Raw genomic sequence first — 22,994 nt, 5'->3', positions numbered from 1 at the left:
CGACAAATGTAATTAGGTCCTTCTCTTTTCCCAGCTGATTTGAGATTGTACTTAAGGGACGCATATCTGATGGAGAGCTACAACTATGTAGTATCCCTAGAAAATCTACTTAATATTCAATTAATGGTGCAATTACAGGGTTTACTTGCGTGGGGAAAGGAAATGAGAGAATGTGATAGTAGCTGAGAAGAGAACTGTAAAAGGCACGCCCTCAGTATGACATAATGAAATTGAAAAGAAAATGGACCCTTCTGTATGGATTGCAATGCTGATGTATTGCAAAATGTATTGCTGAAGAAGTGGCTATAAAACACTGCAAAAACTAGGAGACGCTGAGGCATACTGTGAGGAATCAGGAATCCACTGGTTCAATAACCCCAGGCAGCGTGGAGTCACATGTGCCTGTGTAAGGAGCCTGACTTCGGACTCCACAATACCTGTAGTTTGCTGAGCTCCTGTTTCTTGGCTGGAAGGTCGTGCAGCCGAGCACTGCTCTCCTGAACTCTGACCTCTGTGCTGTTCAGCCAGTCCTGCAGAGGCTCAGCACTGGCCTCAAACTCCGTCATCTGGGACTGCAGGTTCTGGAAATGTGACACTTAACTTGTCAAGCAACAACTCTGTATAATGAATAAAATCAGCATTTTTCCTATTTATATTTTCAATTAAATCAATTAGAATCTGGCATCAGATTTAAGATGCATATGAAATCATATTCTGTATGTACACCCTTTGAAGTAACAGACCCAAACATGGACACACTGTATAGAAAAACTAAGGCTGCATTAATCTAAACATTCAAACAACACGGTGTGCCTTTATTTAACTGCTCAGTTCCTCTGAGATTGAGATTATCTTGTACAGGGAAGATCTTAGCCATGAAAACAGTAACCAAACAAAAAGTAAATGCTAACCAACCTTGAGTGCATCCTCCCTCATCTGAAGGTTATTCATCAGGCTCTTCCAGTCTTCTCTGGCGTTTGCCACCTTGGCCTTGATTCCCTCCACTCTGTCTTTGGACACCACGGCCATCAGCAGCTCCCCACTGGCTCCTACTGTACTCAGCCTGGCCTGGCCGTGCTCCCTGTCACTCAAGAACTCCTGTGGGAATACACAGGCAAAGACAAAGGAACTGTGAATACTTAGAACAAACACACACACACACACAAAGGGAGGAGGGTGTGAAAGTGAAAGGAGGGAAAAAAAGAGAAATGGACTGAATGACAATCTCTAACTTCTTTTTGTCTTCCAATTCTGAAGCAGTGCTGATGGGTAACTGAAATAAACATGGGCATTCTTTCTCCTTTTTGGGGAGGGGGGGGGGGGCCCAGAATCTCACTTCACACTGTCAAAAACAGTAATTAGACCAAGTCATTACTAATTCCATATGCATGGGCAGAAGGAGGCGTCTGACCCAGGGAGGCAATCGCAGATAAGGAAAGTCAGTGAGCCTGAAATGTGTTGGTTTTTACATAGCTCCTCCATACCCACCCGCAGAAACACACACACACACTCGCACCCACCCCTCCCTCGGAGCTGAGCCGATGACAGTAGCGCAGCAGGGACCACTCCACCATCTGTGCAGTCAGCACATCACTTACACACACTACAGCTTCAGCCTCCGCACGCACACACACACACACACACACTTGGTACTGTACGGCCACACGCAAGCGTAGACGGTCTGTGTCTTTCGCTGTCTTTCTTCATGAGTGTGTCTCTTTATTTATCTCTCTCCTCTGTGTTCATTCACTGTCTTTTTCACACTTACTACCGTTCTCGCCCTGCCGATGTAACTGTATCCCACCAATTAAGTGTGACACAATGGATGCCCCTGCCCCTCCCACGCTGGCCCTCCTGGAGGTCAGCCATGTGGAAACATTGTTCCACATTCCTCACCAAGTCAATAATAAATAAAACATGACTGCCTCAGTATTCCTCTCCCCTCACCATCATATACTCTATGACATTCCCTCTCATGCTCAAAGCTGCACGAGAAACTTCTGAAGGAGCGCACACAAACACTCCCGCACATCTCTTCAAGTGACTGTTGATTAAATAACTTCCACGTGGAAAAAACCCCCCCAAAAACCCTCAAATGTTGGAATAAATTCAAGTTCTGCTCTTTGTAGTATACAATTACCCTCTTACTATTTAAGCTCAGCTCAAAGCAATACTGTTAATTCCTTGGTGGTAACGTAGTGGTGGACATGGTCAGGTGTCTGAGAGGTAATTAACTGTCTGGTGCAGGGATGTGGGGACGTCTACGCTAACCGACAAGCACCCGACACTTTGCCAGAGCCCTGGGGTGCTCTAAAGAGGCTGCCAGACTGTTACACCTGCCAGCTTCTCAGAGAAAGACACAGAGACTTCCCAGAAAGAGAGACACACAGATATTTTGAAGAGAATGGCACAGCGACCCCGCTGTGAATCTTTCTCTCATCCCCCTTGGCTCTGTGCCCACTTTCAGCTTATCCAGCCTACGGCAGGTCCTGCTACTCCAACAAGCCCACCAGTGGACACTCAACAGTGGGCATGTCAATACAGACATCCCCTTGAGCAATCACCCATTGAAAGTGGATTGATTCTTCAACTATTACATCATTTCACTTTCAGAAGTTCCCTTTGCGGGAACATGCTTTGTTTAGCCTGTGAAAAAGCCATGCCAAGAAACTGAAAGCTAGCAATAGGCTGGAATTCGTAACTGTGGATTTAAAGTGTATTTATGAGGATTCAAGGTGGCAAACCAAAGGTGGAGGAACACAAAATGACTTTTATGACAACAAGATTGTTGACTTCATTCTCTCAACAGGCTGCATGACTCTGGTTTATCTAAGTGAATAAATTACACTCCCCTAATTCTGCTATCAACCACTACAAACCGTCATTACTACTTGAGTGGAGCTAATAAAGACTATGAGACTATATGACCATTCTGGGTGGTAGTCCTCAAACATGAGCGTATGAGTAAGTGTTATTGCCTGTCCTGTAACCAAAGCAAGTTATTAAAACTGTATGTCTTTCTCAAAAGGCTGGATTAGAGTAATATTCTGTGACATTCAAATAAATATCAATTCTACTACTTTCTATCCCGGAATAATATTGCAAGACGTGATTAAATCTGTATATTTGCTGTTCTTTGTCTGAGAGGTCTGTCCTGGGAAAACTCCGGAGGTGATGGACTTTATATTTCAAGCAGCAATAAAGCGAATCAAAGCTGGGTGAGAGCAGTAACAGCTGAGCAGGCTGGGAAGAAAGTGTGAGAAACTGTCCACTGCCAAAACACCACAGTAAGGACTGCACAAGTCCACACCAGTGTTTTATGAACATAGTAACAATTAAACAGACGTCCACTGTAATTAAGAGCAGAAAAAGGTATCTCTTACTTGGATCCTCTGCAGAGCGGTGGAGGCCTCAGCGACACTCTGTGGCACATCAAAGCATTTGGCGGTGCTGATTTTGGCGTTGACCAACCACTGCTGGAAGTCTCTCAGGGCTGCACGGAACCTCTGCTCCAACAAGCGCTCCTTATTTTGACACTCTCTGGAGGCACGAAGGCTGAGACTGGGGGACAAGAGAAACGTTAAGGGCTGATTTAACACGCTCACAGGTTGAAATCCAGCTTGAGACATTAACGAAGAAAGAAAGGGGGCTGCAACCAGAGGGAGTGTTCGCTGTCTACAACCCATGTGCTCATCAAAACAAAGACATGTGCAGATGCTCAGATACTGTACATACTGACCTCACACTATGGAGGAGGAGGAGGAGGAGGAGGAGGAGGAGGAGAGGCCTGGGAGATGAGCAGGAGTGAGAAGCGGGCAGGTGGAGAAATGGCAAAGTGGGTGAAGTGGAAAGAATGAGCGTTGGGGCAAAGAGAGAGAGAGAGAGAGAGAGTGGGGGATGGTGGTCAGGGCTACTGCGTGGGAGGGGGTTGAGAGGCAACATATGAGAGGGGCAAGAGTTCACAGGGGTGACAAGATGGAGGGAACAAGGGATGACAGATTGATGCTGTAAGAAAAACGGTGAGACGGAAAGGATATGACAGGGACAGAGTGCGTGAGCGAGAGGTTACAGTGAGGGGTGATACTGTATTTAAGAGATACTTTGACATCTTAGTGGGTTGTATTTTTTCAACAGGAACTTTTTCTGTTGTTCATATATCCTACATGTAGTAAGTAGTAGAAAAGGAAATCGACAGACATGTTGAACAGAAGTGACACGAAGTCCCTCTTTAAATTAATTTTATTTTAATTAATTTCTTAAGTGTCACACAGAAGGAATGAATAAACCCAGGCTGGAGGTAAGATCATATACCACAATATTAGAAATCAAAATTTAAGGTCAACAGTCAGGAAAGCAGCCCTGTTGGCAAACAAGAAACCTGGAGTATATGTGTACGGTTATTAGAATGGAAAATCCTAATGTCCATATCACTGAATTCAGAATGAAAGTTAAAATGAGGAACATAGAGGACAACAACAGAACAGAGTCATTGGATTTCATACATACTGGGCAGTGGGTGAAGGTTAAAGGGGGCAGAGTGGAAGAAGTGATGGAAAGGATGACAGCAGGGAAACAAGGTGCGCAGCTGTTTAAGAAAGAGTTACAGTCCGAAGGGAGGCATGAAAAAAGACTGCAACATCACACACAACCTTCTGCCGCACCACACACGTATGCACACAAATACCCTTGAGTTTTAATGATGCGATGAGGGCATGAAAGGGTAACACAGTGGGGAGAGCGTGAGTGTGGAAGAAGCACTTTTTTCTGCTGTGACAGACAAAATCTGGCATGTGCTATGAAGAGGACGGGGGAGTTTTTCCTCCTCTATCTCTTCTCCTCTGACACTTTTTTTTTCACTCCCGTCTCTCTCCTTGCTCTTCTTTCCGCAGTGCTTAATTCAGGACAGGTGCAAAGAGCACGCAGGCCAAGTCCATTATAGACTAAAAAGCCAAGTGAATGAGGAAGGGTGCTGTTTTTGCCAATCAGCAGCCAAAGCCAATTACCCGCCAAAGCATCTCCAACAAGTTGACCTCACTCAGGTTGTCTGCCAATAAATGTTAGTCACAGTGCTTTTACACGACCCTGCAATATCTCAAAATGGCTGCGTTCGTATCACGTTCATGCAAATCCAGTAGATCATTTGTGCTGCTGTAGACGTCCATGCATGCATGTGTTGAATATGTATGGTTGTGTGCATGCATGTTCTTTTGTTCCCACTGCTGTTCATTTGAAAAGGCACTGCATGGTGTGCTCACAAGCAAGCATAAATGAACACAGGCTAACTTGTGGTCTCTAAAGCAGGCAATTAAAGCTCAGTAAATAGGCTAAAGCATGCAATGTATCAGCGTGAAAAAAAAACAACCATCCAAATGTGTCTGATTTTCCCCAAATCACATTCAGCCTTGCATAAAATTAAACTGGAGACGGACACAAACCAAAACAAACACAGCGAACAAGCGGAGGTGAGGGGAAGGTAGCTAAATGTCGCGTAGCAACTGGTGGCTCTAGTGCTCCCTGTCATCCTTCACCTTCGACTGGCTGACACACGTCAGGACTCTGAATACGTGATGGCCACACATGCACATGCACACACTCCTCCAACACAAATAGGCTTGTAAAACTGAGCACTACTCCTGCCCACTCAGAAATGTGAGGGGTGTTTTTGAGGCAGAACTCTGCCCTTCCTCCAATGTGGCTCTTGGATTCATTCGCTGTGTTATGGAATGAATGAGTGTGTTATGCAAAGTCTGTTTTGTGCATTTTTCAATCTTACTATATACAGTACTCTTTTCCCACAGCGCTCAGCAATACAGTCGCAATATTTATCTCAATATTATTAAAAATATGTTCCAAGTTGGTTATTACAACACAGCAAATATACGCAACATTAAATGAAATTATACAAAGCAGCGATGTTCCACTGTTAAGTATGAAATGATACCAACTTCTGTTTTATTCAACTGAACAGAAATCTATAGAACCATAACATGGTAAAATATTTTATTATCTTGCTATAAATCCACCGAAAGTCCATAAATGACAATGGAAGTTATCGCCCAGCCTTAGCCAATAAATCTCACTTTCAAACCCACGTGATGAAAACACACACAGTGGTGTTTTCCACCGCACAGTGTTCACTAAAGCAGATAGATGCCTCTCACCTGTTGTGCTGTTTGATAAGCGCAGTGACCCGGTCTGATTGTGAGCCCAGGTCTCTGGAGTATCGCACCAGGTCATTCAGTTGGCCTTTCAACTTCTCAGCCATCGGCTCGGCGCTCTGCAAGCCCTCCAGTATATCCTAAACAACACAAAACAGACACCAGCTGGCTCAGACAGAGAGAGAGAGTGTGTGTGTGTGTGTGTGTGTGTGTGTGTGTGTGTGTGTGTCAGGGAAAGACAAGCACCCAACGGATCTGCATGACACTGTTCAATAAGTGCACTCGCATTCCTATTCACACCCTGGCTTGGTCCTTTTCCCTCTTCTCACATTCACACAATTCACACACACATATACACACACACACACACACACACACACACGCGCGCGCTCGCGCTCCAACACATACTCACAGTGCTGCTTGTACAATAGCATTTCTGTTCTTCGCGGAGTGTGTCAGGAAGGAGCTGTGGATGCCGTTCTCCCGCTCTCCTCAGCGTGCCTCACATTCTGGACTCACACAGTCATGAAATCCTGTCCCATGAAATATGTACAAGCTCACTCTCTGACTCTCTGACTCTCACCCGCTCGCTCTCTTTCTGACGTATTACCAATAAACAACCCTCCCCTCCCTCCCTGCTCCTGTGGACTCGTTGCTCTGCTCTCCCTCTTCTCCTTCCCTCTTCCTATCCTTCCACTACTTTCTCTTCCCTCCTCCCACTCCTCGCACACAGTCCCTCTCACACATTTTTCCTCCCTCTCACTCTCTCACGCTCTCTCCCGGTGGAATTCAGCTGTCAGCCCTCACAGATGCAAGACTGGTTCAAACGCGCACAAACGAGCCCCTAACGAAAACAAGGCTAGATACAGGAAACAGGCTGGAGGAGGAGAGAGAGAGAAGCGGAGGAGGGGAAAGACTCCTCCTCTGTTCTTTGACAGCCCCAAATTGAGAAAAACCGGAGAAAGGCATGGCCGAAGAAGCCCAGGGAGGAGTGTGAGGGTGTACCGGCATGCCTTCGACAATACAGAGAAATTGTCACACTGTAAACATCCTGTGGAGGTTAGAAACACAGCGGCAGGGGAGGTGAGGAGCGAGAGCATCCGAGAAATAACCCCTGCAGTCAAGAAAGACATCACTGTACGCTTCAGTTCAAACAAGTTGGAGTACAGAAAGGGGAAGGAATGGAGGGAATGAACGTTTGGGAGGGAGAGATAGTGGGAAATAATGGCAAAAAAAAAAAAAAACAAAAGGGGGAGGGGTAGAGGGGACAGACAGGGAAGACTGATTGAGGAGAAAACAAGGGAAACTGATGGGATTGTAGCTGTCACTCCTTCGTCATCCCAGTAAAGCTGATTTACAAACTAATCTGTTTTTAGGATTTACAAATAGAATGGATAATTACTGACGGGGAATCATAGCTGAATGCAGAGGATGTACGTCTAAACAGGGTGTGTGTGTGTGTGTGTGTGTGCCTGTGGGTACTTTCCATTAGACAATGCTAATCACCTTCACAAAAATTAACATGGTACAATACAGCACAGTAGCCGCTGTCAGTTCTTTGCACATTACAGTTTGGCAGCTCATATCCCAGTGGAACAGAGTTTTATTATTTATCATTTTTTTTAAATACACTATTGTGAGCAGATGTACAGCCGTTTATTTGAAATCTCCTGCTGCCATACCTTAGCCAGCTGCCATCCCTCCACCGCTTCCTCGCCGTTGCTCCGCCCTTCAGCTTTAATCAGCTCCTGGCTCCACCCCCTCAGTCGTCCATCTAGCTCTTTCAACTCATCCTCCAGCCTGGCGGTCAGACGGTCGTATTCCTCCTCCGAGGCTGCGGCGGCGGCCAGGGCCCCCTCCAGGCCGTCTCTGGCCCTCAGGGCAGCCCCCTCCCACTGCTCCAGAGCCTGGGAGAGCGCCCCCAGCTGTCGGTCCATGGCCTCGCAGCCACCCGCCGCCGTGTGTTCCGCCGTGGACGCTGCGCTCCGACGCACCCGGCTGAGGCGTTCCCGGCCCTCCAATAGCCGACACTCCACGCGCTCCTGAGGAGATCGGGAGGGTGGACAGGAGACAAAGTTGCTACGGAAACAGTGACCACAGAAACTGCCACCTCCGGATGTGCGGTTGATTCTATTTAAAGCTGCCTACATAGATTTTACGTCTCTTGCTCCATCACTTTCTATTCTTTTATCTCTCATCTCTTATCTCTGTCTTTTATCTGACTCTGTCTTTTGTCCATTTGTCCTGATTCATTCATTCTCTGCGCCTCCATCTCTCATTCTGTGTGGAAAGGTAGCACTTGAAAGGCAGAAGGTGTGAAAAGCAAACCCTCGAGTGTGATGTGATAGCAGTGATCTAACAAAGGGATTAAAAATGGAAATATGAAAATATGAACATTAACCTTGAGACCATAAACGGGAAATGAAAATGGTGCAGCTAACTTGTGTATACAACAAATTCTCTTTCCTCTACTACTGAAACGCTTCACACCATGGCTCTACAAACACACATTTACAATGTGATAATTAGGACCCATGTGTGAAATTTAAATGCAAATCAATATCTCCTCACATATTTTCTCTCCACTGTAACTGCAGAACTTGGAGAAGCTTAGCTATAAATTCCACTGCTGCTCTCTTTCACCTTTTTTATACGGTTGCAGACCAACTTCCTGGCAGTAAAATGTGCCAGGAGAGATATTTGGCAGTGATACAGGAACAAACTGAGAACCAATTCCAATTCCCTACATAGTTTGCCCTCGTTCATAGCAGGAGTCCATTAAGATTAGATAGGTTCAGATAATTCAGCAGTCAGTTGCCTCAGCAACAGATGATATATATAACACCTTTAAACTGGGTGTAGTTTCACAAACACATCCTTGAGGCATGCCTGTGATTTACACTGACAGTGGTGTTAATTCAGTAAAACATCGCGTGCTGTTACATTTACTGTACTTCAAAATAAAAATCATGCCATTACCACCAAATAGCATCATCTATCAATGACACTTGGTTGAATTTTTCTCAGAAGTACTCTTACGGCATGGACTAATAATGTACACAGAGGTAATACTATTTCAATAAACATGTAATTAGTGAATGCTTAAAAATATTAAAATTATCATAGCAGCATCATAAAAACGTCCAGCAAAGAAATAGATTTCTAAGAGATGAAGTTCAAATAAATGTAAAACAGTTTGCTCTGACAATAATGTCAAGTAATAAATAAATAATGGCACACCTATGCCCACTCTCCAGCACAATAGGCCTGTCACCTGTCAGATGTGCTACACTATTATCTGTCAATGTATGGATCGGGAACTGATCAGGACTGTTTTTCAGGAATTGTCCGATTGTCAAATCTTGACAAAAGTGTACACAAAGAGAACAAAAGGAGTGTCAGTCGGCATCAACAAGAGGATTTTTTTGTTTGCATGTTGACATCCTGCCTTACCCTCACTTCTGACAGTTTCTTTTTGATGGAGGCAGAGTCTCCTGATGTATCAGACCAATGCTGTAGCTCCTCTCCAGCAGTCATCAGCCAATCAGTGAGCTCCCTCACAGCCTCCAGGTATTCTTGGTGTTCCAACACCACGGCCTGTGCTAGGCGTACTCGCTCCTGAAGACAGACAGACAACAATGACTCTCAGATGATGATGCCCTTATTCGGTGGCTCACAATATTACTAAAGTTAGTAAAATCGTACCTCCACCAAGGCCGTGAGGTCATCAAACTGAGCCTGCAGCTGGGTACGGGCACCGTGGTTAAAGCTGGCATCACCAGTCTTCTTGAATAGTTCTCTGGCTTTTTCTTCCAGACTGGACAGCGCCACCTGGTGGTCTTCCAGGTCAGCCAGCAGGGCTCTGAGTCTCTCTAGCTGGGAGGCCTTTTCTCTGGGCCCTGGCTGGGGAGTGAGAGGGGCGCACACCTCCCGCTCAACAGCCTCCATCCAGCACCGCAGCTGGGCAGCACCCTCCAGGTATCCTCCCCACTGTGACACGGTCCACTCTAAACGACTGCAGGGAAGACGATCAATTTGATGCTTTGATCAGCAAGCAATATCAAGCATATGGTGATGTATAACTAGTGTAAAGTATAAGTAAGTAAAAGCGGTAATAGTATTTCCTTTTTTCTGAGTAATCCAACTGGTACCTTAAACTTAAACCTGATAATCACGGTACTGAAATTCTGTACATAAAATGCTTAAGACAAAACATACAGGTATATATTTCATACCCATGATACAGCCAGGAAATATAAATTGGCTGTAGTGCTGGCTTAGTGCCTTTGTCCCCATTTATAGGGTAGTTCAAACACACACGGACACAGATACACACCCACAATTTTCCTTGCCATCTGTTACCCCTGCATGTACAAATAACGCCAATATCCGCACACTCACACACACATCTCTGTTTCACCTGCTACCCCTCGCCTCCTGTTATCCCTTTCCCCTTAAAACCCAAACACACCCCATGTGTGACCCACTGTTTGCCATCCACCATTTAGTCCCTAATGAGATCAATTTTTTCTAGGAGGGGCCATAATTGCTCAATTAAACACACACACACACACACACACACACACACACACACACACACACACAAGCATGTACACATGCATGCACATAGACAGAAAAGAACACACTAAATCAGATACATCAATCAGTGTTACAAAAGGAGACAAATATTTCTCATTATGTATTTAACCTAATAGTAATTAATGGGATTGAGACATCAATCTATCATGATGAAAATAACCTGTTCCCAAGACAGAGAGTTTTTTGGCACACAGGTAAATGGCCTCTAAAATGTCCACAAAGGTAAATGTTTTGATGGCACATTAAATAAGCGAATATCAAGAGTGGTTGAATGAAAGTTTTGTTTGCAGTTCACTGCAGTTTCTCCAGATTCTATTAATGCAATTATTTCAATCTCTCTTAAAAAGAATACACAAACGGGTCAGGAGAGCCGGCTCTGTCCTGGGCTGCCCTCTGAACACCGTCGAGGAGGTGGGTGAGAGGAGGATGTTAGCCAGGCTGACATCAATCGTGGACAACCCATCCCATCCCCTGCATGACGCAGTGGGGGGCTTAAGCAGCTCCTTTAGCAACAGACTGCTGCATCCATTGTGTGAGAAAGAACTCTACCGCAGACTCTTTAACTCCAGCATCAGTTAATGTAGCACGTGCTGATGCTGTTTTTCCCATTTCTACATTATAAACCTACTGGTTGGTTTTTGCACTACTGTTGTCAATGCTAATACCACTACATCTTGTGCAATTTTTAACTGTGCAATAGTACAAACAATGTATTTATTATCCATATTTTGGCAATAGTATTTTTATAAACTGTACATACTGTACGTATACATAGACTTGTTTGATGTTCTTATGCAACAGCATTTCTCAAGTGCAATTCAACATATGGCATTGGTAGTTTTGTCATAAGAATATTGGCAATAGTCTTTTTATGGGCAGTAGTATTTTTATGGCAATTAGTATTTTTATAATCTGTACATAATGTACATATAGATAGTTGATTTTTTATTCTTTATTCTGTGTCCTCCTTATATTGATCCTTATATGCCACTGTTTTTGCTTTGTAAGACTTTGCTGGCTGTAACAACTTAATTTCCACGGCGTGGGATCAATACAGTTTTATCTTATCTTACCTTATCTTACAATGACATGATGAGAAAATATAGGTCAAAGGTAAGACCACGTTAACACCAAATCTGCTGTAGAAATGGCTTTAATTGCTCATTATATTTCAGGTAATGAATCGAAGTCAGCAGTCTACCTGTGGCAGCTCATGGCAGTCACAAGCAGCGTGGCCCAGGCATCCTCCAATTCCTGTAGTTGAGAACGGACCACTTCCTGTCCAGCGGCTCCATAGCTCCGCAGGGCCAACTCACCCTTACCCATCGCCATATTCAGCTTGACCTCACCCTCCCCTTTCAAAAGCAGGATGTCCTGTGCAAACAGAGCGGGGTCAGAGTGAACTGGATTGAAAAACCAGACTGTTAGATGAGAACTTTCTCAAGCAAACAGCCCCCTCTTGTGTTCCTTAAAGGAACTGTACACTTCAATTGAAGTCTGTCCAAAAACAGCATGATCCGAGTAAACTGATTAGGTAAAGAACAATATAAATGTGTATATTCTTGGATTCCAACAATCCCTTCATGCAAATTACAGATATGTATAGTCTACTAGCCAAAACACCTTCCCACCTGCACAGTTTCCAGTCTCTGCTCTAACTGCTCTTTGGTCCCCATGGTGCTGTCTACTGTACCCAGCCTCTCTTGGATCTCCTCCAACCAGGCCCACACCCCTTGGAGGGTCTCTCCAAAGGCCTGGCTCTCTTGGCAGCCTCGCAGCCTCTCCCTGGCCGCCTTAAGCAGAGCCTGGTGCTCCATCTGGATCTGGCCTGTTACTCTGACCTCTCCTCCCGACCCCCGGCCTGCTTCAGACAGAGACTGGGCCTCCTGGCAGAGACGCTCGATGGAGTCCCTTGTAAGAGACAATGATATAACAATGATGTTATTGCCCATTCTGTTGCATCTATAACATATGGTCTCACACACCCACATACACACACCTTCTTGCAAGCAGTCCCTGATGGAGGTTTTCAATCCTCTCCAGCTCTTCTGCGGCGTCTGAGGCTCCTTGCTGGCTCTCTGCCCCAAGAACAGGCTCGCTCTTGAGGCTGAGATCCATCTGTTTCAACCAGTCTCTTATACCCTCCACACAGCCATTAAAACTGAGGAGGACAAGGGAAGGGGGAGGACAAGCACAATGTAATTTAATTAAAATTCCTCTGCATATATACATGTCACAACAAGAGGGATGATTTACTTTTTCAGAAGGTCAATACTCTCTTCCAAGTCATGCTGGCTCTGAGAGCAGCTGTCCAGGTAAGTCCTCCACTTTCTCTGACAGGAGGAGAGATGCTCTTGGACCTGTGCTGCTCCAGCTTTAGGCAGGTGGAGCTGGAGCCTCTCGGCTTCCTCACAAACCCGAGAGAGACGCTCCTCACCCTCTGACGTCCGCTCAACTGACACCTGTGAATGCAGGAAGAAGAAAATGTTGCTAATAAAAACGGATATGTCCCTGCTAATTTAAAGAAAAGAGGAGCCATTATTTATCATGACCTTTTTCTAGAAGATACTATGGTTAATTATGTGGAAAGTATGAAATAACTGTTCAATATCATTCTAAAATCATTTTGGTGTGTAAAAGCATGCCAGTATCAACAAGTGAAGTTACTGACCTGAGACAGGACGTGACCTGAACATGCTTTCGGTTTACACACCAGCACCATGAGAAATACAGAGTAAACACATGAGACATAACAGCCATAACAGTACCTTTAGTCTTTGCAACTTGGTTCCAAGGATGGCAACATCTCCTGATTGATTGGAACACTCTTTCACCTCCAACTTCAACTCTGCGAGCCAGGAGTGGAAGTCTTGGACGAGCTCTGCTTTGAGGAACAGACAGAACAGGTAGACAAAAATCAAAAGGATTACACGGTGACAAGTTGAGCAAAACTGATGTGTGGTGAAATAAAGGCAAAGATTTAAGATTTAAGTAGTGAAGAAACCCGGAGGAGGAGAGCGAGAAGAGGCGATGTGTTGCTGCAGATGGGTAAGTGTGGGCGTGTCCATGCTGTGCAGCACTGGGTTGCCTTGCCAACAAGCCCAAAATGACTCCCTCGAGAGCAGATGTGACGAGAGCGACATTACTCTCCGAGGCACAGGTGTGTGTCTGAGCAACGAGAGCGCACCGGTGTGCCAGACAATGTGTGTCAATGGAGTGTGGGTTGTAGTGGGCGGATTGAGTGTGCTCTGGGGAGAAATGTAGGATAATCAACACTAAATCTGTTGCACCACTAACATGAACAAATGACATTGCATCATGTAGTTGTGCAGTGTTTGATTGGGTGATTATTAGCTTTTAAGTGCTACTAAAATGTTTATTTCTCCTTACAAGGGAAGAAGTCAGGGTGGCTACCTGTGTGCTGTTATTGCTACATAAATTGCTTGATGTATTTGATGCAGATAACGAAAAACAAAGCCCTCTAGGAAATAATTTAGTAAATATAGACTACAGACACTAGTCTGTAAAATCCAAACTTAGGTACACATTCATATCTCCTACCGTTGAAGTGAAGCTGTAGCCCATCCTGCAGGTTGCCCCTGGTCTTGGCGCAGCGCTGAGCAACAGCCTCTGTTCGCTTGGCAATGGAGGTGAGGTCAGAAGAGAGGCACGACAGCTCCTGTGAGGGATGAGACCTGCACAGGGCACTCAGGGCATCTCTAGCAGAGTCCATGTCTGCCCTCTGCTGCTGCACAATGCTCTGCAGGTCCTGTAAATAAAAAAAGCAGTGAGGAATAAGAAGACAAGACGTCATGTATACTTATAATTAAGGCTACAGGGTGGTGGCATATTGTATCCAACAGCTAGAATTACTGTCTGCTCAAAGGATGCTGTTACATAGCTGTGTAGTCAGACTCACCAGATATAGAGTGTGCCAGTGAATCTGCCTGTAACCGATCTGAAAATCCCCATCGTACGAGTTAACCAAGTTACCCTAACCTGGTCGCTTCTGGTACAAATGTAAATAAACTGGTAGTTTTTACCTTTTCTTTTGCAGGGATGTAGTTATTTTAATGCCAGGTTTCGCCACCCCGTATGCAAATGTAAATGTTCCACCAAAACAAGTGCAGACTATATACATATATTCTAAACAGTAATAATGTGCAGTCGCAGGAGAGCAAGAGGATCATTGAGACACACTGCTGCCTGTACTCTTCCTAGAATACTCCTGCAACATTTCTGTGATCGTTCAGTGCTGCTGAAAATACACCCAAGGCATCTTTGTAACAAAGTATTATAGGGAAGACATGACTACAGATCTGGCCAAGGTGACCTGCAACAATGTGGTGTTTTAAGTAGAGGAAGACTATGTGGTTCCTTCAGGTTTAAGTATCATTCTTCTATATGCTGTATAATATATTTAGTTCTTGAATTACTGTGTTCCTGCATCACACTGAAGGAAATGATAGTGTCATACCTTAACTGTACCAATGTCTTCAGGAGAAGTGGCTTCAGTGAGGTCAGATAATGAACCCTCAACTGCCTTCAGCCGCTCGGCCATCTGGGACATGAGGTCCTCCAGTCGCTGCTTCTGGAAACTGAAGTAGGTCAGAGTGTGTTTGGCCTGGTTGTACACCTCCTGCGCATGGGCTATTTTCTTCCTCAGGTCTGACTCCACGACCTGGTTCAATAAAGACATTTAGCAACACTATTCAACCAAAATCCCACATAAACAACATGTGAACAGAGTGCTTTCATGTGCTCATCACATTCCTTTACATATATCATATATCAAAGACATACATATATCTAAGTAAACAAACAACAGTATCACAGAGATTGTACTCTAATCAAATATAAACATGTATCTGTAGTATTATCATCTGCCTCTGTTATCAATGCTTGAATAATACAGTGCTTAAAACACTGTCTGGGTGCATTATATGAGATCCGGTGTAATTACCCTTGACCTGAAGGATAATGGAGAAAATAATCTTTTGCTATGATAATAATAATCCAGAATCCTCTAATATTTCTCTTCCACACCATATTCACCTGCATTTGCAGCGGGGTTTCCTGCAGTTTGGCACGCTCCTTCAGCTCTGTAACTCTCTCCAGCAGGGCATCCAGCCTCTGCTCCCTCTTCTCAACCTCAGCCTGTGGATAAAAGTGCAGGACATTTCAATTAAATCACACCCACTGCGCACTGAATGTTACGCTACCATCATCATTCAGAGACTCTTTCATGCAGACTGTCCATTGTACTCTGACCTGAAAGGTGGCCAGATGGGCTTCCGTTCTCTCTTTATTACTGAGATTGGTGACACTGTCTGTGAGATCAGCGATGGAGTTGGCGGTCCAGTGGTCAATGTCCTGCTCCATGGATTTGAGGTCGTCCCACAGGCCTACACAGTAGCCCAGTCTCTCTGTGTTGGTTTGTATTCTCTCTGAGACCTGAAGGAACAGAGACCAGCAGTCTATCTAACTACAAAACAGAATACATATCAATCAACAGGAGAGCTAGGTAGGATCTATCTCCCTCCTTGTGCTCAGTTTTCTTTCTCTGTACCAAGGGACAGTGTGCTTTACTGGGAGATGGAAGGAAAATGGGACTTAATTGGTTTGACAGATGTGGCGATGAGAAGCGAGAGAGAGAGACATTATGGAGATAACGTGTCTAGACTTGTTTATATTTCTGTCTCATTTGTGACAGCTGAGCAGCCAACTAAATCCCACAAGAGGAGAAAATGGGGAAAAAAGGGAAAAACAGACAGAAATAAATATCGTTACAAGAGGGGAGCAGTGCAAGTGTTTGGTAGAGCTGTACTGTGGATGCTATAATTGATTTTTGACAGTAAACTCCAGCACAAACTCATCATCGTCATATTTCAGCTCCATAAGCCTGTAAAATAAACAGTTTCTAGAAAATTCAGGAGGAGGAGGAGGACAATTAATACATTTTCCAAAGCTAGAAGTATTACTGCACCATGTCTGACCAGTTGTGAATGTATTATCTATGTGGCCTCTTTACCAAAAAAGGTGCATGGTATAGCACGTGTTCGCGAGCACCGCTCACCTCCAGCCACTGGTCTCTTAACGTCTCCATGTCTCTCTGGATGGAGCATGCATCAGAGTTGGGAACCTTCTCCAGCGCTCTCTGCAGGTCCTCGGCTGTGCTGATGAGCTGGTCCATGTCTTCCTGTTTTTCTCTCAGCTCAGACTGGACCGTTTCATGCTGGAGGGGCAGAGATTAGTGCAGAGGGATTGATAACAGACCACCACTAGAGGGAGAGATACAGTACAAACTGGAGGGGAAGAGGGGGTTTACTGATGAACTTAATTTATCTATTTATGAGGGTTTAGCTCACAGACTGATAGGGAGGAACATTGTGCACATTTTAGTCTGATACTGCAATAACTGCTGAATTACATAGTGCAGTGATTGAGAAAATTACTTTGCTTCTTAAGCTACATAAAATAAATAAAACACAGTGAATTATCAGAAAAATGCAGCATAAAGCTGAAAACCGGCCAACTTATGTAAAGATGATGCTTTGGATATACATGGTTTCCACAGGACAGTGATAAAATTCAAGTAATCCAAGTCATCAGGGGAGTTATAAGATAGTTAGGTACTGACTCTCATGAAAGTCCTTTTGGCCTCCTGAGAGTTGTGGTTGTGGTCTGGCAGATTGTGAGCAACAGCCTGAGCATTCTCCAAAACAGCGGTGAGGATCATCTTCAGGTGGTGGAACTGGCGGAGAAGATCGACCACAACTCCGCTTTGTTCCTGACTGCGTGAGGAAAGATGCAAAACATAGATGAAAAATAAAATTCTGCAAATGCTGTTTACGTGTTGTGTTTTTAACTCCACACCTCTCTAAACTCTGCAAAGTAGGGCCGAGCACAAATACAGCAAAGGAGTTTAAATGAGATGAGTAAGTCAAAATCCCTCTCTGATGTCCGCCCCCTCCTTACCCACTGGTGATCAGAGTCTTGACGTTCTCCCAGGCTGTCTTCACCAGTGCTACCTCCCTGAGAGCCTCCCCAGCCAGTTCACTGTCTCTCTGGGCCAGCTGGCTTCCCTTCTCCTCTAACCACCGTTGGGAGTGCTGCAGGGACTGAAGCTCATCCTCCAGCTGGACGAAGAAACGCAACCTGGGAGATATAGATGCAGAAGAAAACAATGGGGATTACTAGCCTGATTCCAACATAATATATCTCATTTTTCAGGTGATCAAATTTAAATGGATTTGTCCATCTATAGTCTTGCATAATTCATGTACTGTATACCCTCGGGGGGGTTGATACAGGGAACAGTAGGTCTCTGAATCAAATCTGAAGACTCAAACTGCAGCTCCACAATAACAACAATATATTGTCATCTTGCATGTTCCAAAATCAAATTAATACAGTAAAATCAGGCTTTTAATTCAAATGATGGAGATGCGGTGCTATTTAAGATCAGTCAAAAGCAGGAGAAAAGTTTTTCATATATGCACGCTGCTTATCAATGTGCTCATCTAATAACAAAAGGGTGATATTTTTAGCCTAAAAAAAAGATATATGTGTCTGGTAGGCTTAGGTTGGGGGAAAGACCCTTTGAATGTTTCAATGTTTACAAAGGACTGATACCAACTATGCTGGAACCACTTATCCTAATACATGTAGAGGCTCAAAGCTTCCTGGTTAACATGTACATACCTGTTTTGGAAGGCCTGTACAGAGCTCTCTCTGGCCGCCTCTTGCCTCACTTCATCCTCCAGTTTTTTCAAATTCTTCATCACCTCCTCCCTCCTCTCCCTGAAGGAGCTCCATAATGCCCCTAAAGCATCTGCTTCACTCTGCCTCCATCCCACCCCCCTCTGAACCTCCTCCAAAGCCACTGTGAGAGCCACCGCCTGCCCCCTGCAGGATGTTCTTCCCTGAGGGTGGCTCACATCTTTGGAGCCCCGCCACTCTGCCCCACACAGGTAAAGGTGCGCTTTGCTTAGTTGACCATCTAGCCCAACTGCCTCGGCTTCAAGTCTGGCCACGTCTTTAGCCACTTCCCCTATCCCACGATGCAGCTCCTCAGCTTTGGAGCGGTCCCAGCTTCCCCTGCCTTCCACTGCCTCATGCAGGCGGCGCACAGCCTTAGCTGCCGCTTCATGCTTCTCAAGAAAAGTCTTCAGCTCAGTCAGGCACTCTTTACGGAGGAGGAGGAGGCGCTGGGATTCACTGAGGGGTTGTAGGCAGTCCTCCCTCCAGCCCTGGAGCTGCTGTTGGGCCTTTGGGGTGGAACAGCGAAGCAGGCAGGACTCTCTTTGCTGGAGAGTCTCTCTCAGCGATGTATGTGTCTGTAGCTGCACCTCATGCTCCTACAACAAGACGGTTTGATTAGACAAATTTGAATAAGCTCCAACGGCAATCAATATAAAATTGCTTACTACAATTGCTCTAGTAAACAGAATCCTATAATGGACATCAGTGCTGACAGCAAGCTATTGATTTCACACCTTCAGCAGGGTAATTGCAGCCTGAAGATCAGCAATTTCAACCTGGGAAGAACTTCTCAAAGCAGACAGGAAGTTTTCACTCCTTTGGGTCAGAGTCAGCAGTGCCTGATCAAACTGCTCCAACTGCTCCAACTGAGGCTCCAGCAGCTCAAGTCTGAGGAGAAGGTGGAAGAAAATGTGGATTAGATGAAAATATGAGATGCGACAGGGGGATATTCAAACAAAACAAACAACTTTGGGAAAAAAAAGCTGCTAAAAATGGCTGAATCAATTACTTCAGAGGTTAGAAAATGTGACTTCAGCATAATAATGTATGAAAAGTCAATTGCCTGCGTGATATGCTGTTCTTCAAAGAAGTGCATCTCCCCTGTATTTGTGTGAGATCATCCCTGAGCTCTTGGATACGAGCTTCAGGCGCTGTGGGGTACAGACACAGGCCGAGATTCACGAGACCCTGGAGGAGAGCCTCATAGGATGGCGTCTCCCTCTGCATTTCCTGTATGAAGGTGAATATATACTTAAAAATGATGCAACACAAAAGTAGCAGAAAACCTAAACCAGATAAAATTGATTAATGAGCAACATGCAGGGAGTAGTGCAATGATTCACCTGTACGTTTAACAGTTCATTCCTAAGCTTCACTTTGTCTGCAGAGAGCAGGTCGGTGTCTGGACAGCACACAGATTCACACCTGTTCAGCCAGCTTTTCATGGATGAACTCTCCTTTTCAAATCTGTTGATACAAAAAAGGAAAATGTATTCAAATGAAATACAATGCATGCAGCACTGTTCTTAAAATGAATAAATATTGATCTAACAATAGAGTGACCTGCAGCATGTGACCTTAAAGTACACACACACAATGACACACACAGTGATACCGTCTGTGTGTTATTTTTTATCTGAGCAAGCTTCAGTATCAGTGACAGGGTCATAATGGGGCCACCATATCTCGACGGAGCACCCAGTGCTTTAAGTAATCCCTCATACATACACCTGCAGGGGGGGAGATGAGGTTGACTACAGAGGAACACACAACCACACACACACACAGACGCACATAAACCAAGCTGAAGTTTAGCAGCAGAAATGTAATTGAGTTGCTGGCTGGGTAAATACTAAAAAATTAGCACCAAAGCTTTCGCGCTATGTGACTGGATCTTTATTTTTTTCCTGAGAGAAAGAATGAGAAATAATTGCTCGACTGAAAGTCTATTGTGTGATCTAAGCAAGTGATAATAAAAGCATGTTATTAGAAAAGAAAGGCGATGGCTGACGGATTGAGTCAGAGACAAGATCTCGCTTCTCTCCATCACACTACGGTGAGGGAATGGTTCAGGGAATAAAAGAGGAAATTGGCACAGAGAAGAGGATTCAGCAGAAGGAGTGCAAGCACAATAAAAGGGGAAATGGCAATGTTTATACAATCAGAGTAAGATATGTGTGTGAGGAGGGGCCAAAGTTGACAGGAAAAACAGAAAAAAAGAGGGCAGTACAATAAATAAACTCCTTCAACAGCTTGTACACAGGAAACATTTTGACCTTCTTTTTCAGATGAATATACAGGTGTAGTAGGATTTTTTCTTTACCTTTGCCACAGTGCTAGAAGGCTCTCTAATGTAGACTGCTTCTCTGCAGCCTTTCTCATAAACTCTCCCTGTTGCTTCTTGAGGTTAGCCACCTCTTCCTCCAGCTGGCTGCCCTCTCCAAGCCTCTTCATGGCCGATGACAGAGCCATCAGCCTGGGGTTGAGCTGCTCCACAGCCTGGCAGACCTCCTGGAGGAATACATAAATATATATATATATATACTTGTGGAGTTTTAACCACAATGGCTACAAAGTAAACTCTTGAACATAAGTCATAATAACACGCCAACTAACGCTTTGTTAAATTACAGAACATATTATGATACTGGAGAATAAGGCCTAACCTCAAATAATAGACACAAATTTTAAGGCTCAGGACTGAAAAAAGAAAGGCAAACAAAAGAATTAGATAAAGCTATAGTGATATAACATCAAGGCATTTTTTCTTACCGTATAATCCTGAAGGCTTTTGTATGTCTCAGATGATGATGTACAGTATGTGACTGACTCCAGCTTCTCTTTAAGGTCACTCATTGTTTTCTTGACCTGATAAAGGCAAAAACTTCACTTATTCAAAAATTAACACATCGGCAAAACCTCAATTACAAAATCCAAATAGCGGCAAACTATTTAATTATGTGTTGCTGTGTACCTGTTCAAGGTTATCGTTGTATCGCTGCCTGTATGAGGCGCTCTGGTTGAGCTGTCCTCCCAGCTGCTCGCCTCTCCCCTTCAACTCTTCCCAGTAGCGCCTCATCTGTGTAAGCCGTGCCCGAATGCGTCCGGCCTCTCCAGGAGTCACAAACCTCGACAGAGCCTCACAATCCGCCTCCATGTGAGCCAGGGCCGCTCTTCTCTCCTGTAAACCTTCCCCCACAGCCTGTGGGGATGCAACAGCAGAGGAGCGATAGTCAGGAAAAATCACAGGAGGCAGAAATACAATAAATGAGACGGAACAAAAAACAGTAGAGAAAAAAGACTTGATAATACATTGCTGATTCTCTATAGACACTTAATTTGCCCGATAAAAACAATGTTTTGTTTTACATTCAATAAATCCCTTCATCTGCCAAAAAGGTTGTGTGTCCTCGGGTTCATGGAGGTCTAGAAATAAAACAGTTGTTTAGAGATAAAAAAAAAAAAACTGACTGTGCTATTTCTGGAAGCAAGTGTGTTCAAACTAATCAAACGGCTGCCCCAGGATTTTTTCGAGACCTGTTATCCCAAATTTGTCTTGACATTTTTTCTTCAGACCTCCATGACAAGGCTGAAGTCTGGCAAACCAAGGTTATATTTTCTTCAATGTGATCAATTTATTTTCTATATCCTAGTTTTTGCTGCAATTTCTCCTTGGGGCTAGATTAAAATGTCATCTTATTTCATCTTCACCTTGAAAACCCTCTGGCACACTGATACTGCACATTACAGACACTGGCTAGACAGCAATTTTGACTCATCTTACTTGGAGCAAATAAAAAGAAAATGTGTGGATGATGCATATTTATTTGTGAAGATTAGAAAATTATTCAGGAGTTGTTTAAAAATTGTAGATATACAGCGTGCTGGTAATGGTCTCTCCTCCTCCACACAACAAAAAGAGATACTGCACATGACATACTTCCACTGTGCCGATGTGTTTGTCCAGACGATCTAAGGAGGAGGTGGAGCTGACAGCTTCCAGCTCCTTCTCTTTCTCATTGATCCACAGAGAGAGGGCCTCTGATTCACTGCTGAAGCGCTCCCACCACATGCACATCATCTCCAGTTGGACAACACTGTGATGACACAAATATAATAGAAGGTATTTATATGTTGGTGTACATGTGTGCAAACAGCAGGTCAAACAACAGACAAACGCCTCATCAAGCTTGAAAATATGACTTAAGTTTGAGGAAGTTACAACAGACTCCGTTGTAATTTAAAGGGACGGTCAGCTTGGGACGGGACGTACTTCTTGTTGAGGTGGTCTTGAAGTTGTGCCACTGCTTCTCTGCTGGACTGAGCCTGCTGCAGAAGAAGAGTCTGATTCTTTGGACCGAGCTGAATTTCTGCTGCTTTTTCGACGAGGAGATCTGCTTGCACAGAATACTCGTCAACCTTTGTGAAGAGCTCCTAGAAATAAGACAGAAGCCAATATATTATATGAGCAAC

The 22,994-nt window shown here is 44.4% G+C and overlaps 1 protein-coding gene across 5 annotated transcripts in view; it reads right to left on the bottom strand.

Moving 5' to 3' along the window:
* The window catches only part of syne1a (spectrin repeat containing, nuclear envelope 1a), a 121,869-nt gene that overhangs the window by 63,784 nt on the left and 35,091 nt on the right, over positions 1–22,994 (bottom strand). For all 5 annotated transcript variants that reach the window (XM_076755671.1, XM_076755669.1, XM_076755673.1 and 2 more), the window contains 28 exons: positions 22,795–22,955; positions 22,462–22,618; positions 21,496–21,723; positions 21,294–21,389; positions 20,845–21,032; positions 19,865–19,988; positions 19,585–19,751; positions 19,256–19,409; positions 18,462–19,117; positions 17,736–17,915; positions 17,398–17,551; positions 16,834–16,992; positions 16,029–16,211; positions 15,813–15,914; positions 15,235–15,438; positions 14,319–14,526; positions 13,526–13,638; positions 13,014–13,219; positions 12,757–12,918; positions 12,389–12,668; positions 11,959–12,131; positions 9,864–10,173; positions 9,612–9,776; positions 7,841–8,200; positions 6,162–6,298; positions 3,384–3,561; positions 916–1,098; positions 438–581 (listed from right to left, as the gene is read on the bottom strand). In XM_076755671.1, coding sequence (XP_076611786.1) covers positions 438–581; positions 916–1,098; positions 3,384–3,561; positions 6,162–6,298; positions 7,841–8,200; positions 9,612–9,776; positions 9,864–10,173; positions 11,959–12,131; positions 12,389–12,668; positions 12,757–12,918; positions 13,014–13,219; positions 13,526–13,638; positions 14,319–14,526; positions 15,235–15,438; positions 15,813–15,914; positions 16,029–16,211; positions 16,834–16,992; positions 17,398–17,551; positions 17,736–17,915; positions 18,462–19,117; positions 19,256–19,409; positions 19,585–19,751; positions 19,865–19,988; positions 20,845–21,032; positions 21,294–21,389; positions 21,496–21,723; positions 22,462–22,618; positions 22,795–22,955 — 5,532 coding nt within the window. The remainder of the gene's footprint in view (positions 1–437; positions 582–915; positions 1,099–3,383; positions 3,562–6,161; positions 6,299–7,840; positions 8,201–9,611; positions 9,777–9,863; positions 10,174–11,958; positions 12,132–12,388; positions 12,669–12,756; positions 12,919–13,013; positions 13,220–13,525; positions 13,639–14,318; positions 14,527–15,234; positions 15,439–15,812; positions 15,915–16,028; positions 16,212–16,833; positions 16,993–17,397; positions 17,552–17,735; positions 17,916–18,461; positions 19,118–19,255; positions 19,410–19,584; positions 19,752–19,864; positions 19,989–20,844; positions 21,033–21,293; positions 21,390–21,495; positions 21,724–22,461; positions 22,619–22,794; positions 22,956–22,994) is intronic.

The sequence above is a fragment of the Chaetodon auriga genome, chromosome 18 (genome assembly GCF_051107435.1).
Source record: "Chaetodon auriga isolate fChaAug3 chromosome 18, fChaAug3.hap1, whole genome shotgun sequence".
Lineage (NCBI taxonomy): Eukaryota > Metazoa > Chordata > Actinopteri > Chaetodontiformes > Chaetodontidae > Chaetodon > Chaetodon auriga.
This window is presented reverse-complemented; position numbering and strand designations above follow the sequence as displayed.